This window comes from Bolinopsis microptera, chromosome 6 (genome assembly GCF_026151205.1).
Source record: "Bolinopsis microptera isolate Bmic1 chromosome 6, MBARI_Bmic_1.0, whole genome shotgun sequence".
NCBI lineage: Eukaryota > Metazoa > Ctenophora > Tentaculata > Lobata > Bolinopsidae > Bolinopsis > Bolinopsis microptera.
Window position 1 is genome coordinate 8697966 of NC_087077.1, and position 19537 is coordinate 8717502.

Genomic DNA, 19537 nt, shown 5'->3' on the forward strand with positions numbered 1-19537 from the left:
CACTGTTCTTGGCTGCACTGTTCTTGGCTGCAGAGCATGGCTCTCAAAGACAGCAGAATCTAAAAATCTGTATCTCTGAATAGTCCGCATTTGAAATAGGTTCCATTTGGAGATTTTCAGCTGTTTTGGATAAAACTTAAATCCTATCTGGAATCACTGTACAGCTTAAGTGACAAATCAATGAATTAATTCAAGTACTTTTCATGCGTGTTTCACGAACCTAGATCATCAGCGACCATTATTACAATGTTAGGTTGGGTGACAGAGTGAACTGTTATAACTTGTAAAGTCAGTAACCATGGTAACCATGTTATCATCAGCTCCCCAAACCAGAGTCAGCCCCTTTAACGAAATTGCTAACTGCTAACTGCTATAAAATGTAAATTTCATACATTTTCAATGGGCATAATATGGAAAAATTTCAATTTCATAATCATAATCAACGTAAATTTGTGATAAAGTCGAGTCAGTGACGGGTTTTTACGACTTCCATGGTTCAAACACCATTCATGCATTGTACAAGTAACATACTCTGACAACCGATATACCCTATCCAGAACGTATCGATTGTTGCTTCGATAAAAATTCTAAATTAATCACACATGCCGCTAGTGCGGCGTATTTATAGGTACTAGAAGTAGAACAAATAAAGAACAAACTGAAAAAGTTAGTCTCCAGTAGACGAATATGTTGCTATGTTGGAAAAGGAAAGTTTGGAGAAAGTTTCTACTTAATATTTAATTTTATCTGCCTTACAACTGATGGGCAGAGGCAACATTTAAGTGCGGACGGTGCGGAATCGCAATATTGACCTGATACTGCACTTTTTCGCACAATCGGCCGCTATTCGTTCTATTAGATTTGTGTACTTGGTGTACATTGTACAATCACAATGAGATTAGAGATACGATCGATATACCCACGTCTCACAACCATGGTTAGTGTTAAACTCAAACGTTTTTCATGACGTTACAACGGAAAGAAGAATTACTTTTTAAAATCAAGAAGAAAAAAAAACATATAGATAACAATTTTTCTTCCCAAAAATATTCCCAGAGAGTTTATTATTTTTATTATCAGATGGCAAGTTGATAATGCAGCGACTTTTAAATATAATCAACATTCGATTAAAAAACAAAATTAATAACTCTTCAACTGAATAACTCTCCAAGATGGAAGTGGAACGTAATCCACGGCCCTCAACAGATTGAAATTGAGTCACTTTAGTTTAGTCTTGATTAGATTTATATATAGTTATATGTAGTTAGATCATAACATAGTTTGCAGGAATGTCAGCTTATAGTTTATAAATACCTTAGTTCCCAAAAATTTGTGTGCCATTATATTGAGCACAATTTATTTGAGCCCGAAAAATTTGGGCAGAAAATTTGAACTCATTTGGGCGACCAAAAATTTGGGCACAAATTCTTCGACAAATGAACGATTTTCCACTAAAAATCGTTCATTTTTAGTGAAATCTGTCATTTCACTTGGTTAAGCCATGAATGACAGATTAGAAAACTAAAATTTCAAATATTATTTCACTTGGATATGAAGAAAAAGCCATCTTTCTATAGATCTCAGGGCCACAGGCTAAATGCCAAAAGTTTGGTTAGCAAAAAATTTAGCAGACGGAAAAGATTTATGCAATTTATTTGGTCTGCAAAAAATTTGGGCGAGAGGCCCGCTCAAATTTTTTGTCGCCCAAATTTTTGGGAATTAAGGTATACACACGATGTGCTGAAATCTAATGTTGTAAAGTTACACTTACAGTATTGAATACTCTGGGTCTGTTTTGTGTTTTGAATAAATAATTGTTGGTTCATTAGGGCATTAGAAATTATATATAAAAATCAATAATGAAAACACATAGTATAAGGAAGCATGACTTGACTTAAGGCGGGTGGTATTCCCGAGATCCATTGACAACAGTTCTCCACAGCTTTCTGTCCTCCATCAGTTTAGCTATCTCATCTACTGACTTCAGCCCAGTATCTGCTTTTAGGTTATCTAGCAGTGTTAAATGAGGTCGCCCCCTGTTAGTATGCCCATGACTCGGCTTCCAGAGGATCAGTTTGTTCAGTGTCAGCTCCGGATTTCGGTGAGCATGACCTGCAAGTCTGAGCCTTCGTTGGGTTATCTTGGAGCTGACTTTGGGAAGATCACCGTACAGGCTGTGGTTGCTGACATGGTCTCGATATTGATTGATGTTAAGGGCCATTCTTAACATTCGCGTATAGCAACCATCAACCATCTTCTCTAGCCTTTTCGTCATTGTCCAAGTCTCGGAACCGTACAGTAGCACCGACTCCACTAGTGCTGTAAACACTCTGATCTTGATAGACTTTCTAAGCTTAGAATTCCAAAGTTTTTTGAGTGTGTGGCATGCTCCCCATGCTCTTTCTTTCCTAACCCTGATATCACTCTCACTGTCTCTGATTCTAGAACCCAGATAGGTGAAGTCTTCCACATGCTCTATTGTACTGTTACCCAGGGACTTGATGGTATCAGGGTTCTCGATGTTCTGAGTAATGAATTTGGTTTTCCCTTCATTCATTCTAAGTCCAACTGTAGCAGCAACCCTTTCTACCTCTAGCATCAGCGTCTCTGCCTCCTTTACAGTATCTGCTATCAGAGCAATGTCATCTGCAAAACCAGTGTCTGATATCTTCTCCGCCTTAACTCTCCTACTCCTATAAGGCTTAATGGTAAATCCTATTTCAGGGTGCTTGCTTAAGGCTTGTCTCATGCAATAGTCAAGGGCTACAATGAACAAGTATGGTGCTAACGTATCCCCTTGAAGAACTCCTGCCAGGATATCAAATAGCTCAGTATCCCCATCAGGTGTAATAACTTTGCCCTTCGTGTTGACATAGAGTAGATTAATTATATCCACAATACTGTCTGGTATCCCATAGGCCTTTAGTATTTGCATCAAAATTCCCCGGTGAAGTGAATCAAAGGCCTTCTTAAAATCAACAAACACCATAGCTGCCGGTAGATTTCTCTGTCTAGCCCCCTCTAGTATCCTTCTGAGTGCCAAGATATGACTAGTAGTGGACCGTCCTTCCCGAAAGCCATTCTGAGTGTCCCTAAGTACCCCTTCTATAGCCGGCTGGATCCTATTAAGCACCATTCTATTAAGAGTCTTTGCTACAAGTGAAGTCAAAGATATCCCCCTCCAGTTTCCAGGGTTTGTCAAGTCTCCCTTTTTGGGGACCGGAATGATGTTGCTTATCCTCCACTGATCTGGCGCAATACCATCTGTCAGGGCTTTGTTGCAGAAGGACAACACGATTTCATCCAGGTCGCATCTTTTGAGGACTTCAGGTGGTATACCATCATCACCTGGTGCTTTACCTTCTTTAATCCTGAGTTTGGCAGCTTGGAGCTCCTCTAGAGTAAAAGGTTCTGTACTGATGTTGAGTCCTTCAAATTGAGTCTCGATCCTAGGATGTTCGTTTTCCACATCAGGTGTACTCCCTAACAGATTCGTGAAATGCCTAAGCCAATTTTCCTTCCTCTCTTCGGCTCCGTTGCCCCTTATTTGAGTTGCCCCCTTGGCCTTCCTACCAGTAATCTCATTCATGACATTCCAACTTTCTTTATTTTTGCATCTGTCTGCAGCCATTTCGACCCTTCTAACCTTGGCAACTAGATCTTCTTCAAAGATGTCCTGGTACACCTGATCCAGTTCAGTTTTAAGTACGTTAACAGACAGTCGACTGTCTTCACTAGGATCCCGGTGATAGACAGTCTCTGCTTGCTGCAACGCTGTACGCACGTTTTGAACTCGCTGATCACCCGCGAAATCGTCACGTCTCTTCTTTTCTCTCTTAGGCAGTATGGCTTTGTTGGTATCAGCAATCGCATCAACAAAATGCCCATACAGTTCCGTAACCTCACTTTCATCGGTTTGCTCGCATAAAGCAGAGTACCGATTCTTGACTTCTACTGCATATCTCTTCTGTAGGTCTTCATCCGATTTTAGTGCTCCCCAATTATACCAGGTTTTCTTGGGTTGCTTTTTTGCTCGTCGAAGAGATAGCTTGATCTTAGACAAAACAAATCTATGATCAGTACCCAATGTACTAAAGAAACTGTAGACTTCAGTGTCTTTGATACTGTTCCTCCACTTCTTCCTCACTAGAATAAAGTCTATCTGAGACTTATTCAGGGTTCCATCCGATAGGTGAGTCCACATCTTACCCCGCTTCTTTCTGAACCTGGTGTTTGTAATCTCCAGATTACATTCCAGGGCAGTATCCCGAAGCAGCTCCCCATTTCTGTTGGTTCTCTCATGGAAATACCAACCACAGTCATTCTCGTCCCTCTTTGATAGGTGAGCGTTAAAATCCCCAATCACCTCCAAGAAGTTGTGAGCAGGGATCTGCGAGACTGCACACCTTAGATCGTTATGAAACTTTTCTGCTGCTTCTACACTATCTGCCTCCGTAGGTCCATAGACACAGACGAAGGTTGGTTTAGGATTCCCATTGAGAGATATCTTAAGGATTCTCTCCGTCACTGGTGTTATCTCCGTAGTTGCGTCAAATGCCTTGCTTGTTAGGATGAATCCCACTCCGCCCACTGATGCCTGGGCCCTATTCCTAGTAGCTGATGAAGTAATTAGATAGCTGCTCTTGCCAACTCTCTCTACTCTGACAGGCTCTTCATGAACTATCCTGTGCTCTTGGATACCTACAATCTCTGCGCCACTCTTCTCGAAAAGATGTACCATCTCCAGTTTCCTCTGGGTAGTTCTTATCGTTCTAGTGTTAAGAGTGCCTACCCAGGTAATGTCGGTACATGAAAATAAACTTTTTTTGTTGTTTTCGTTTATGCTGTTGGGTGTTTCAGGTTGATTAGGCTCATCATTCACCAACCTTCCATTCAGATTTAAGTTGGTGAAATCATTACCACCTTCTCGTCCAGAAACAAAAGTAGGGGCTGATACCCTAGTGCTGTAAGAACTATTCATCATGTTTCTTTTCTGTTGGCTATGTGACACGTGAGCCACCTGCGCCACTAGAATGGCTCTCTTGATAGCTACTTCATCAGTAGATGTTCCCACATACAGTAAATAAAACGGTAAGATGACAGATGGTGCTCCCATAGTTCCGGAATCTGTTACATCTTGATTAACCCACATCACCATCATCAGTCATCACGGGCTTGTTCTGAGGATGCCCGGCTTTTTTTCGGGGGTGCACCCCTAGATCCGCTGTGTTCAGTTACAACTCCATCACTGGAGTTGCATGCAGCCCCACCTCGAGCAGGATGTGGCTCTTCACCACGCACAGACGGTCTGAATGTACAGCATCTGCAGCATCCTAGGTTTACCCGTAATAGAGCAAAACCTTTGGGGCCAAAGGAAGCATGTAATAAATTTAATTACCTCATGTAACGAAATATAAGGTTTAATTAACATTCATCCACAAAGGACTAAGGAGTATCTGCACCTCAATAAATGTATTCAATTGTAGTTGTGAAAATACTTCAAATTGTAAACAATTAAATACATTTATGGAATTGCAGAGGTGATACTCACTTGAGAATGGCCATAAAAAGCCGAAACTATAAATCTGAAATCGAGTCAGAAGCTAATCGCCTAGAGATACGTCGTTTTCACATTTATCATGACTACCATCAATCTTAAAATTATCCTAGGGCGACTGCAGCGTTGTTATATAACGACTTCTCCATTTCAAATCAAACGCTAACGCTCATCATAAAATTGATTAAGAACAGCTGTGTTTACAAACTAAAAGTTATCTTTCCTCACGGGCTCAAGCAGATCGTGCCGCCGAATGATGTATATAGATAATTAATGTTGTGAAACTATTTATAGATAAAAAGGGAATAACACTTACAGTTACAGTCTACACGCAAATTTAATGCGTTCTTATTTCCAGATGCAAATACCTGACAGATGGCACAAGTTTTAACAAATGTACAGTGAGCAACGTTGGATAATGTTTTGACTACAATCTAAAAGTAAAACATCTTTCAAGAAGTTCAGGTTACTTCACCCTTGGGTATAGGTTTGATCATGTCGGGATAATAAATAAATGGATGATTACTAATACTAATAGTGATTAGTGAGTAATATGTTATCACAAACGAGAAGAAGAACTGGGCTAAAACGAATATGGACGATATTATAAATACCGTAATTTACAGTATTCAGCAAATAACTATTACAAGTAAATCACACTCAAAACATTATAACACACATAACCGGTTATGTGTGTATAAGTATAAGTATAACCCCGGCAAGCGCAGGGATTATCACAATGCTGGCAAGCATTACCGTCGCCCTTATATTCACAATACTATTTACCCCCTATACTATTATATCCCCTTTATTGTTTTCCAGGCATTAAGACTCATCGAAAGTAGTTCAGCAGGTACATTTAAGTTCAAAACATTCTAATTCAATGTTAAAGATGACAGGAATAAAAAATAGTTATATGGAGGTTTTTAAGAAATTTGCGCAAAATACGCGCCAGCATGTTATACGAAATTAGGTAAAAAACCCAAAATCGCCATATTCAGGTACCTTAAAAACCATGTTAAAATTGAGTTAGAGATCTGAAACTTTGCAGGGCGTCTAGACCTTGTCCAAATCGACTGTAAAAAAAATTTCATGTTTCAGGAGTATCGTGAAGTGGGTTTTCTGGAACCCCTGTTTTACAACAGATTGTCGTGAAGATATATATATCACAGTGCTGGCAAGCACGACCGTTGCATTTATTGTGGGTATACTATGTACCCCATTTACTATTATACCCCCTTTACTAATACTATTATACCCCCTTTGGTACACGTTACAAGCCTCTTTCGTGCACGCGAAGCGTGCACTCCGGCCGGAGGCGGCGGCCGAAGGCCGCCGCCTCCGGCAGGAGTTTTTCAGGCATTAAGACTCCTCGGAAGTCGTTCAGCAGATTTATTTTTAGTTCAAAACATTCTAATTTGATGTCAAAGATGACAGGAATAAAAAATAGTTATGTTGAGATTTTTAAGAAATTTGCATAAAATACTCGCCAGCACTATTATACGAAATTCGGTAAAAAACCCAAAATCGCCATATTCAGGTGCTTTAAAAACCATGTTAAAATTGAGTTAGAGATCTGAAATTTTTCAGGGCGTCTAGACGTTGACCAAATCGACTGCAAAAAAAGTTCCAGGTTTCAGGAGCATCGGGAAGTGGGTTTTCTAGAACCCCTGTTTTACGATAGATTGTCGTGATATATACATATATATTCAGGGATAGACGCTTTGCCAGTCAATTGTAGCCTGTATTTAATTGTCCATAGATTCTAAAGTATAAAAGATACAGCCATTTCCGACCACAGGTCTTGAAAATAATTGTTTACACTTTAGTTTACATTTATAAACAAATTATTTGACGTCATGAACACCCCTTGATGACGTCATCAAGTTAACCGTTTTTAAAACTTGATATTTGACAAAGTAATAACTTTTTAAAATGATTTTACACCATTAAAAAGTAATTGTATTCAAAATCTGAGGAAATTTTCATCTTAGATAATTGTTCAAGCATTCTGAAAATCTACCGGAAAGTTTTTCTAGCTTGCTCCTTCATAAAGATATTCGTCATTGAAGTTTGTGCTTTTTTGAAGAATTATTTTATAAAAACGTCAATTTTGCGATTTAGTATTCTCTGGTGTTGGGCCATGCCTTGGGTTGTGGAGCTCAGTTCTGCTTCCTATAGGTATAAATTGTGCATTAGGCTAGTTTTAAAGTTAAAAATCGAAAAGTTGCACACGTGGGGACACGCCCAAATTGATAGAAAATTACTAAAATCACTGTAAATTGCTGTTTTCGTCATTTTCTGTCAACTTTAGAGTCCCGTTGTGATTACAATTCTTCTTGAAATACTTTGAAACTTTGCATGCTTATCAAGTTATATATAAAACAATTACATGCTAAAATTTACGGCGATTCAATATTCAATGCGCACGCAACGTCCGCTCAAAGTTTGCACGTGCGAAAGGTGAGAATTTGCTCATTCGTGATTTCCAACAAATTCTGCTTTGCCACGACAGTTTAATGTCATTATATATGAATTTAATGCCAACTTGAATGAGTATTAAGTGGCATATTCAGTCAGTGATCGACCGATATGCTTCCCTAAACACAAGGAAATGTTTTCAAAGGAAAAATTTCGAAGTCGTTGAAACTTCCTCCTTATTAATGAAGATATCAGTGTATATTTCAACTTTATAAAGTACCCTGATACTATAATCAAAAAGAGATGATATTTGACCAAAACCCATAATCATGGGTAGAGTGGACCGCTGCCAGTGTCTCTCTTTCCCAAACAAAAGGAAATGATATTAATTTGATTGACCGTGCTCAAATGCAAAATGATACCGAGAATGAAATCGGTCGCTCGCTTTTCCCATTCATTTACAATTGTAATAGATTAAGAAGAACTATCCAAAGGCAGCTGTACTCGGCAATAAAGATTCAATAAACTTCAGCTTATTCAATAAGTAATACTAATAACTACCACCCTTACCCCGAAATACTAGGTATCGACCCGAACGCAACCCAAAGAGATTTTTACAGCATCTGATTGATGTAATCAATCGAAACTTATTACAATTCGTAAGCCGTGAATGAATGGGAAAAGCGAGCGACCGATTTCATTCTCGGTATCATTTTGCATTTGGGCACGGTCAATCAAATTAATATCATTTCCTTTTGTTTGGGAAAGAGAGACACTGGCAGCGGTCCACTCTACCCATGATTATGGGTTTTGGTCAAATATATATAGAAGCTTTTTGCAGTCAATTGTAGCCTACATTTAAGTGTCCGTAGATTCGAAAGTATAAACGATACAGTCATCTCGAACCACAGGTTTTAAAGATAATCGTTTAAGCTTTAGTTTACATTGTATTGAAAAATAATTTAACGTCATCATCATCACTTGATGACGTCATCAAATTAAGTATTTTTAAAACTTGATTTTTGACAAAGTAACAACTTTTCAAATCGATTTTACACTATTAAGAAGTAATTTTATTCAAAATCTGAGGACATTTTTACCTTAGATAATTGTTTAAGCATTCCGAAAATCTACCGGAATAGTTTTCTACCTTGCTCCTTCATAAAGATATTTGCTATTGAAGTTAGTGCTTTTTTGAAGAATAATTTTATAAAAACACAAAAGTTGTGAATTAGTATTCTCTGGTGTTGGGCCATCCCTTGGGTTTTGGAGCTCAATTTTGCTTCTTAAAGGTGTAAATTGTGTTATAGGCTAGTTTTAAAGTTAAAAATCGAAAAGTTGCACACGTGGGGACACGCCCAAATTGATTTAAAATAGCTAAAATCACTAAAAGTAAAAATTTTGATTTTCACGATTTTTATCAACTTTGGAGTCCCGTTGTGATCCGAGTTCTTTTTGAAATCTTCTGAAACTTTGCATGCTTATCAAACTATATATTAAATACTGCTATGCAAACATTTACGGTGATTCAATATTGTATGCGCACGCAACGTCCGCTCAAAGTTTGCACGTGCGAAAGGTGAGAATTTTGCTCATTCGTGATTTCGAATATATTCTGCTTTCCACGATATTTAAATGGCATTATAATTATATATGAATTTAATGCCAACTTGAATGAGTAAAAAGTGCCATATTCAGTCGGTTATCGACAGATATACCTAACTAAACACAAGGAAACGTTTTCAAAGGCAGAATTTCGAAATCGTCGAAATTACCTCCTTGTTAATGAAGTTTCGACTGTGTAAATTATCCTGACATTATAATCAAAAAGAGATGATATTTGACCAAAACCCATAATCATGGGTAGAGTGTACCGCTGCCAGTGTCTCTCTTTTCCAAACAAAAGGAAATGATATTAATTTGAGGAACCGTCCGCTAATGCAAATTGATACCGAGAATGAAATCGGTCGCTCGCTTTTTCCATTCGATCACGGCTTACGAATTGTAATAGCCGTGATCGAATGGAAAAAGCGAGCGACCGATTTCATTCTCGGTATCAATTTGCATTAGCGGACGGTTCCTCAAATTAATATCATTTCCTTTTGTTTGGAAAAGAGAGACACTGGCAGCGGTACACTCTACCCATGATTATGGGTTTTGGTCAAATATACATGTATTTTATTATGTAATTGTATTTCAATTTTTCCTTGTTCCCGAGACGCGCGGCCGGAAAAATTGATAATAATTTTGAGTGCGAAGCACAAGGGATTATTATGAAAATAACCCCGACGTGCTTTAGCAAGAGGCTTATAGTTATATCAAACAGGGCAATTGCTACGATAACATTAACCGGACAAATGTAACTGTCGAGACAAGTTCTGGAACTGGTCCACGTAATGTAAGAGTTCAAGTAATGTAAGCAGTGTGCTGGAGTTTTGCCAACGCCTGCAATTAAATTTAAACCGATACGTTGTAGGTTTATAAATATAACCTATCAGGACGCGCGCCGATGTGGGACCACCCTTTGCACACTCTAAGTCATATAACATTGCTATCCCCTGTTGGCAGGTTGCCAACTATCTGCTTGTGCTTGGCACATCTCCAAATGAGGTAACCTATAGTTAATAGGTCACAGACAGGAACTGATTGTGACGCCAGAGGTTAACAAACAATTGGCTTCACAACGTAAAGGTGAATCATAGGGAAAAGCAATTAATGGAGTAATGGATGAGCGAGGGTTCTCATTGTTCTGTCCCGTTTGTCCAGTGAACGCTCATTGTTTACTGTTTTGAGTAGCGGAAACGATGACTAAGATAATCGTTTCCGTGAGTGTACCTCATGGGTCACACGTTTTAGTCCCATGATTGTCATGGGATACAACCTATAAAAACCCTAGACACACCCATTCCCCACTTCTTGACTTCCTGACTGCATCCCAAAGACATAGTAAAACCTATCATCGTTCCTAATTGTTAATACATTGATACATTAATACATTGATACATTGATACATTTATACAATATACATTGATACATTGATACATAGCTACAACCAACCCGATTTAAAGTCGTATTATTTGGTCAACTCACTCTAAATAAAACACAACGCAAGTGCAACCTACAAGTTCCATTGTGGGAACAGACAGATAGTCTGTTGGAACTAAAGTCCTGAAACTAATCAACCTATCTCAAACCTAGACGATCAACCATCTCTCTCTCTTCATAACCCACACCGAGTTGGACTCGTCGACGAGTCCGCCAAATATTTTACGAGTATCACCCGGCCATTAACCGATAGTAGATCAAGTGTATTTATAGTTCTTAGCTCAGCTGACGACGATTAACACATGTTTATTCAAAGCTTCTACAAGTTAAACTATCGTATCACTTATATGTTTTTAACCCAACTCCATTCCATTGTTGTGCCTCCGCAGTTTAACTGTATCTTTACCAATGCGCGCCGTAGTAGTTAGTCACGTGATTACGTCATCAAAACACGTGACAGTGCGCGGTTGAAATTCTCATCACTCATGGAATATCAAAACAAAACAAATCTTGTTGAGCCAAATTAGCGGGGCCGTGGGATTATAGAAGCTGTGCCGGATTATTTATTCAGCAGGAAAAATAACTAACAGCGGGAGCAGGGATTATCAAAATATATTTAGCGGGAGCCGGGATTATCAGAATCTTATTCAAACCCGGAGAGGTTTATAATTAACAAACTCTACAACAATAACATCAACATGTGATAGTAACAAAATCTGAGTATGCTCGACTACACAAACCATCAACAAAATGGTTAGCAGAACGAATTGTCTGTGTAAGATGTGATATTTACAGATTCAAACATCAATAATTCTGTCAAGGGTTACATTTTTTGTATCACGTTGCGACCCCCACGGCAGTGGCGTAACTTTGCCTGTTGGCGCCCCCCCCCCCCCCCCCCGCTCAGTGACAAAAAGCGCCCCCCTAAAATTTTTTGTGTCCCTAAAAAAAAAAAAAAAAAAGGTCGGGTACTTTTTTCTCGCCCCCCCTAAGGCTTTTTGCGCCCCCCTGAAGCAAAAAAGGGTACCCCAAATATTTTTTCGCGTCGACCGAACGCTAAATTGGACAGGGAAATACACAAACAAGGCGTTTTTTCAGTGAAAGGGCCTAAAATTCAGGAAAATTGCGCCCCCCTTATACGGCCCCCCCCCCCCCCGCATAGCGGGGTCTGCGGGGCCCTAAGTTACGCCACTGCCCCACGGTCGTTTCACTATGGTAATGGTATTGGTGACGATACAGGGGGGCCGCGCATTTGTGCGCGGCGGGTCATACAACGTATGACAATACTTTTTATGTCAATGTGTATCAATGATCAAGCAGTTAAACCGACGGATGGTGTAAATTAATCACTATATGAAACAATCAAATGAGTTACTCTAGTGATATGTATACGAAATAAGTGTGCTGCCAGCACATTATTGCTTCACACTGATCCAGTTCCACTCTAATATATAATCTGGTAAGATCGATAGACGATAGTAAGACTAAGTATCGTGAACAATGGATCAGAAAAGGACGTAATTATCGAAGTAGTCTGAGTCAATAATAAATATACTTCTAGCTTCAACATGGAATATGATATATCATACTAATAACAAGGGTGCCGGTAACCTTGTGCACTACTTTTACACCTACCACCTGTACCACTTTTTTTCATCATATACTACTTTGCAGAGCAAGAGAAAGAAAAACATAAAATGTTATTTTCCGACTCTAGAAGTCATGTTGAAAGTTATCAAAATGAATAAGACATTTCATCATTCAAATGGTATTCATTGCCAAAGTCTGAGGTCAAATTGTAAACAGTGCGCATCAAATCATAAAGATAAAAATTTACCTCAGATTTGAAACTGTGATGAATTATACTTATAGCTAAGCACCAGATCAAACGCTCCAAAATATACTTGATTTATACATTGTGCAGTAATTCCATGATGTACGATACAATCTGTGAGTGTATTATATGGACACGTTCATTTGAGTTTGAGGATATTCGTAAACAAAAAAAATAGCATTTTCGACGATAGTGGCTTAATTTTGGAATCTATTCACATGAACATAGCACGTTCAGAAGTTCTGAACATAAGCCACGTGACACATACTCCCATGTGCACTGCTCAGAAATAAAAGTTGTTTGTTGTTGTTAGGTACTATAATGTTTAAAATGTCACATTTTTGTGACTTAGTTAACTGTAGTTGCCCAATTAACATTCCTTGGTCTGAAATATAGTAGATTAGGTCAATCTAACACTTATGTCTATGATACAACATTAGTTAAAGGGTACGGACCCAACGGTTATACTTATACGGCAATATTTGAATAACTTTGTCACACTCATAATACGATACCTCTCTTCTACTGTTAAGTGTCCTCAAATCCCTTTTAACTCAATATGTGATGGTTCTTCTATCGATTGCAGCCCTAAAATATGCTGTTTTGAATAGTTGCCTAATACACGCACTTGTTTATTGGGAATTGAGGTTAATTCTGTCACATTTTATGGAATTTTCAATCTTGGGTGCATTACCGAAATAATTTTTATCTGATTTAGGTTTGAAAAGTGGGAAAACTCCATATAAGGGGTTACTCCTTAGGAGTACTTAGGAGTACTTAGGAGTATGTACGATACAGTTGTATCATTAATCTTGTATTAAATGACTGGCAAAAAATCAATACAATACAAGGACATAAGAAAATCGCGATTATTTAGGCCAAAAATCGCGGTGCCGCGACAAGCCAAACTAGGCAAAATCGTGGCGAAAATCTCGAAAATCGCAGCGAAAGATAATGTATTTGCACGAATAGAATTATGAATTAGGGATAGACTGGTTCGTAAGGTAAATGTAATGACTTGCTAGTTGGTTTGTGTGTACGACTTAGAATTAGAGGTTGCGGCATGTTGCCAGCATTATGGCATCCTTTGTATACGTTTTTCATTATCAATATGTTCGCAGAAATATACCCTTTAGCCTTTTAATTAATCAGTTTTACACATAGCTATTGTGTCAAAATTACACTAGCGTAATCATTCGGAAACCCCTCCCCCCCCCCCTCGGCTGATTACGTAATATGTGAACGACCCCATATTGTGTTCGCAAAGGTACAGGGTGGGCCAAAAGTCAGTACCCATACGTTGGCCTTAATAGCTCCGCCGTGTTTTATATTTGAGAGCTGTTGCTTTGCAGATGGCATACTGTACTTACTGGTTCGAGGATTCCGTCGTCAAAATTTGAAAATTCGAATATTTTAGACCACGCCCATTCAATATTAAAACAACTATATTGTTTTCTCTGAACATACTGAACGCCTGATTTTTTCAAAGACGGTAGATTATCAAGTGTTGCATATGATCTGAAAATATGAGGCAAAACGGATTAGAAATGACGAAGTTATCAAGCATTTTCTGTATCTCGCTAACAATATTGACTGGGTGATTATGTGACACCGTAACACGACACCTTAATTGGGCACCCTTAACAATTCCCATAATGTTTAACGGGGTAGTTAACGGGGCACCTTATCACGTGATTAGGTAAACCAATCACCTGATCACACGTAATGAATAAACTCGTTATGCTTCATATCTCAGTCATCTGAGAAGCTACAGTTCTAATTCTTTCAGGACAAACGTAATTCGAATGGCCAAACCCAATTCAATAACATTTAGCTTGATCCGACTATCCAAACTATCAAATAAATGTGAAAATGAACCTCCATTTGAAAAAAATGAACGCGAATATTTTTCGAGTTGACAAATTCCTCGAACCAGTGGTGGTACTAAGTCATACCAGAAAGAAGTATTTAAATTGGGCACTCAGTGACTGAGCTATAAAGGCCAACGTATGGGTACTGACTTTTGGCCCTATAATATAGATAAAGTGTCTTAACAATTAATCAATGTTTCCATTGTTCCAAATCCACACGTGCCGCGATTTCCTTTTGACCTTGATACAATACAAATGCGAATGGTGCAGAAAATATTAAAATCTCAACGATATCATAGTCGATACTACTATAGTTATACTACTATACACTTACAGATACTACAGGTACTACGGACCTCTTCCACGAACAGTTTATGGTGTAAATGTACTGCACTACAACTACAAGTATTTATAATCTGCATTTCGTGAACTTTGTATGTGTCACTTTGGATTGCACTTAAAATTAACATTTCGTCCCCAACTATCAAATTAAAATGTATATTTAATGAGAACAAGGTGTGGCAAATCATATTATATTTATATAGTATGCCTGAATTAGGAATTTGCTAATACTAATAGTAATAATCATAGCATTATATCATGGGAGCATTATGTTATGGGAGCGTTCACATATTATATCAGCAAATTTCTCGATTACGATATACGAACCTCTGAAGAGAGGCCATTCCCTTAAATAGGCAGGATTATATTTTTGTTGTTAACTTCGGTTAGTCAAAATCAAAATGGGCGGCTGTTTTCGTAAAACATTAAAATTTCGGTGATCCTGGAAATTTCATTTTCAAAATCTGAAAATGAGACAAAAGATGGGCCAATATAAATTTTAAATTTTTTTCGGGATTTTGACTTCCACTTCAAGTACCTTAATTAGGTTTCATAACATCATCAATTAACTGACTAATTGGTCTTGCTATGCGGGTGAGAAATTTAGTCAAAACTGCACTGTAAAACTTCGACCCTGGAAATTTCATCTTCAAAATCTGAAAATGGGACAGAAAATGGGACAATATGATTTTTCAATTTTCTTCGGGATTTTTACTTCGAATTGGTCTATTATATATATTACCTGACTTATTGGTCTCTCGGCAAAAATTAGTCCATTCAATCTGCCAAATTTGCGTTCAGAAGTTTTCATGTTTAAAAATTGGACAGAAATAGGAAAATATGAATTTTCGTTTTGTTAAGCTTTCTGTAGTGAGCTTCCTCCGACCGAAAACGAAATTCAGCACCTCAATCGTGTCATATGCCATTTATAGCTTTATAGTTAACTGACTTAATGGTTGCGGCCGTGAAATTAAGTAAAAACTGAAAATGGGACAGAGAATGGGACACCGATAATATTATTTTTGAATTTTCTTCGGGATTTTGACTTCCACTTCCAGTACTTTAATTTGATTTCATACCATTAGCATCAATATCATCAATTAACTGACTAATTGGTCTCTCGGCATGGCAAAAAGTCCATTCAATCTGTAAAATTTGTGTTTAAACATTTTCATATATGGACACGTTCATTTGAGTTTGAGGATATTGGTAAACAAAAATAATAGCGTTTTCGACGATAGTGGCTTAATTTTGACATCTATTAACCTAGCACGTTCAGAAGTTCTGAACATTAGCCACGTAATCCATACTCCCATATGCACTGCTCAGAAAGAAAATCTGTTGTTGTTAGGCACTATAATGGTTCAAATGTCACATTTTGTGTGACTTAGTTAACTGCAGTTGTCTAATTATCATTTCTTAGTCTGAAATATAGTAGATTAGGTCAACCTAACAATTATGATACAACATTGGTCAAAGGGCACGGATCGAACGGTTACAAGGCAATATTTGGGTAACTTTGTCACACTCAGAATACCATACCTCTATTCTACTGTGAGGTGTCCTCAAAAACCTTTTAACTCATTATTTGATGGTTGATCTACCAATCATAGTCCTAAAATATGTTGTTTCGAATAGTTAGCTAATACAGGCACTTGGTTATTGGGAAATGAGGTTAATTCTGTCACAATATATGGAATTTTAAATTTTGGGCGAATTATTTATATCTGATTTTGGTTTGAAAGGCGGGAAAACTTTACATGATGACAATGTAGTTGATGCAAGTTAAGATCAGTTGATGTTTACATTGTCACAAAAAATGATACGAAATCGTAAATAGGTTAAAAACAATGATTATAGAATAAAATAGTCTCTTATAATAACTCTTATAATGACTGATGTGACAAAGTAAACATGTCTTGCCCCTATTTTGAAGATCTATATATTCTATGACTCTGATTAGAATTCAACATTCTTTCAGAAAAAATCGGTAGAATATTGTCCAGAACATCAGAGCTCAAGTTTAACAATTTTAGATTAATTTGTCAAAGACGCTGAAAATGTGACAAAATTAACTTTCCCTGCCCCAACAATATCAAGATAGTGTGTTAAAATTGGCATAGGATGCTTTATTGCCTATATTAATCGATCCAAACTACGAAAAAGATCTGTTACTCTGATGACGATTACCTAAGTCTTATAATAACTGATGTGACAAAGTAAACATGTCTTGCCCCTATTTTGAAGAGCTATACCTCTATTAGAATACTATGTAACTTTATCATCAATGAACTAGTTATTTTGCCAGCAAGGAGCTAACAGAGTTATAATAATTTTTTTGTGACGAAGTTACCCTATTTTTGACCATGTTGCGGTAGTTTAATTGTGACACTGTTAACATATTACCACCTGATAATGAATTATGTGACTGGTGCGTGGTACTAGCAGTGTTGTTTGATCCATAGTACATAATATAAGGGGTTTAAGCTGGTATATCATTATTTGTTCAATTTCACACATGTTCAGATATCATCAAGATTATGTGACAAAGTAAACTTGTTTGTGCCTTCTGTGTTTTAATTCCTTACGACTATATGATATAATAACAATTCATAGCACTTCCGGGCCATCAAATATACCTACACTACTCAGCATTGCTTATCATTGTGCCCTAAACATTCTTCACATGTTTTCTTAAATGTGTGACAGAGTAAACCTGAGTGCACCATCTAACGAAAAAAGTCGTCAAATATGTAGGTAATGGTCATATGTACCCATCTAATCAACTGGACACTCAAAAATTTGGTCAAAAACGGCAGCAAGGGGTCTATATTTACTCCGTCACATGTTTATAGTGTGACAATGTAACCATTTCCGTGCCTGCCGTATTTAAGCGATATCTTATCACCTGATTAAGATATCGTTGAGTGACAAAGTTAGCATAGAGGATGAGACGATTACCCTAACCATCAAGGATTTGTGTAATTTCATAGTGTGACAAATTCAACTACACTGTGCCTTTTAATAAGGTCACTTATATTTACCAATATCCTCAAACTCAAATGAACGTGTCCATATCGTCACCTACGAATAGAAAGGGCGTATGTCTAAAAAAGTCGTTTTGAGATAATGCATAAAAACCTATTTATGGAAATTAACCTTAGGATAGGCATTTGAATTTGATTTCTATGTATCCTAAATGGAAAGAATGACTGGCCTACACTCTGAAAATGTTCCTGAAGCTTTTCAATTAATTGGGATAGTTGATTTAATTTTGACATAGGCCCATTTAAAACAACATTCGATACATAGGCCCCTCTTAATTAATTGAAACATCTTACATGTGAGAATCGGTACAGGGCTGTTTTAACACACACTTGCCAGTCCCAGAAACCACAAAAAAACGTCCAGCTGAAATGTTTGGGCAAAAATATACGAAGTTTCAGAGGAACCTTTTTATATTCTGGTAAGCTAAACACATTCAAGAATAAGGCAGCTGATATCTTGTATTACTATTAAATGACTGGCAAATATTTCATACAATACATATGTAAACGGTGCAGAAAATATCAAAATCTCAACGATATCATCGTCAATACTTTTATACTAAGTTTACTGTACTACAAGTACATTTCATTCGATGTATTTTGAAGAATTGCGTGATGGTATTTATTATCTGTATTTTGTGAACTTTGTAGTTTGTATGCGTCACTTTGCATTATATTTGAAATTCACATTGAATGAATACAGGGTGTGGTAAATCATATGGTATGTAATGCCTGAATTTGGCATTTGCTCATTTTTAACTGCAAAACCCCAAGTGGAGTTGGACTGTTGCCTGTGTTTCTTTACCCTACTTGCAAACCTGTTGGGCAAACATATGCAGTGGATGATCTTAGCGATTATGCAAGAAAAAATTATTCGCTATTTGTTGAAATTTGTATTCCATATTCGCTACTTAATATATAATGTTACTAGAAATCCGCTAGTTGAAAGCTTTGTTCGAGAAAATTTAAAAACCCATTTATGTTTAAATTTATCTAATCTCTTCACCATTTAGCCTTAAGCTAAACAAGGTCAAGATATTACCTTGTTGGACGTTATTTGACCGGACATTGCGTGATCAACGGACATAATTTTGAACGGACATTGAAATGAATACTTGAATGCATTTATGATCAGTATTTAATTTAATAATCGTATCGGCCTTTACTTAAACGGACAGTATAATAATAATGAACGCCAGGGCCTCTTGTCATACGTTGTATGACCCGCACCGCGCACGAAGTGCGCGGCTCCCCCTGTATCGTCAGGGGAAACGACCGTGGGGGTCGCAACGTGATACAAAGGGCCTCCAGTTTCCAATTAATGTCCGTTCAAATTATATTATTAAGTCCCATAAGATATTTCCTGCTACTTCAGTTATACTTATATCTTCTTTTACAATCGATCACAATCACGGATAAT

The 19537-nt window shown here is 37.5% G+C and overlaps 2 protein-coding genes across 3 annotated transcripts in view; one reads left to right on the forward strand and one right to left on the reverse strand.

The window, feature by feature from the left end:
• LOC134816912 (mucin-2-like) overlaps positions 1 to 19537 on the forward strand; it is a 765431-nt gene that overhangs the window by 601680 nt on the left and 144214 nt on the right. The gene's annotated exons all lie outside the window — the stretch shown is intronic.
• Positions 1 to 19537, reverse strand: part of LOC134816925 (arylsulfatase J-like) — an 89052-nt gene that overhangs the window by 14931 nt on the left and 54584 nt on the right. The window contains exon 2 of one of the 2 annotated variants that reach the window (XM_063825976.1): positions 221 to 362. In XM_063825976.1, the coding sequence (XP_063682046.1) occupies positions 221 to 317 (97 nt within the window). In that variant the 5' untranslated portion in view covers positions 318 to 362. Of the gene's footprint in view, positions 1 to 220; positions 367 to 19537 lie in introns of those variants that run through there. The other variant, XM_063825978.1, reaches the window with a different exon arrangement.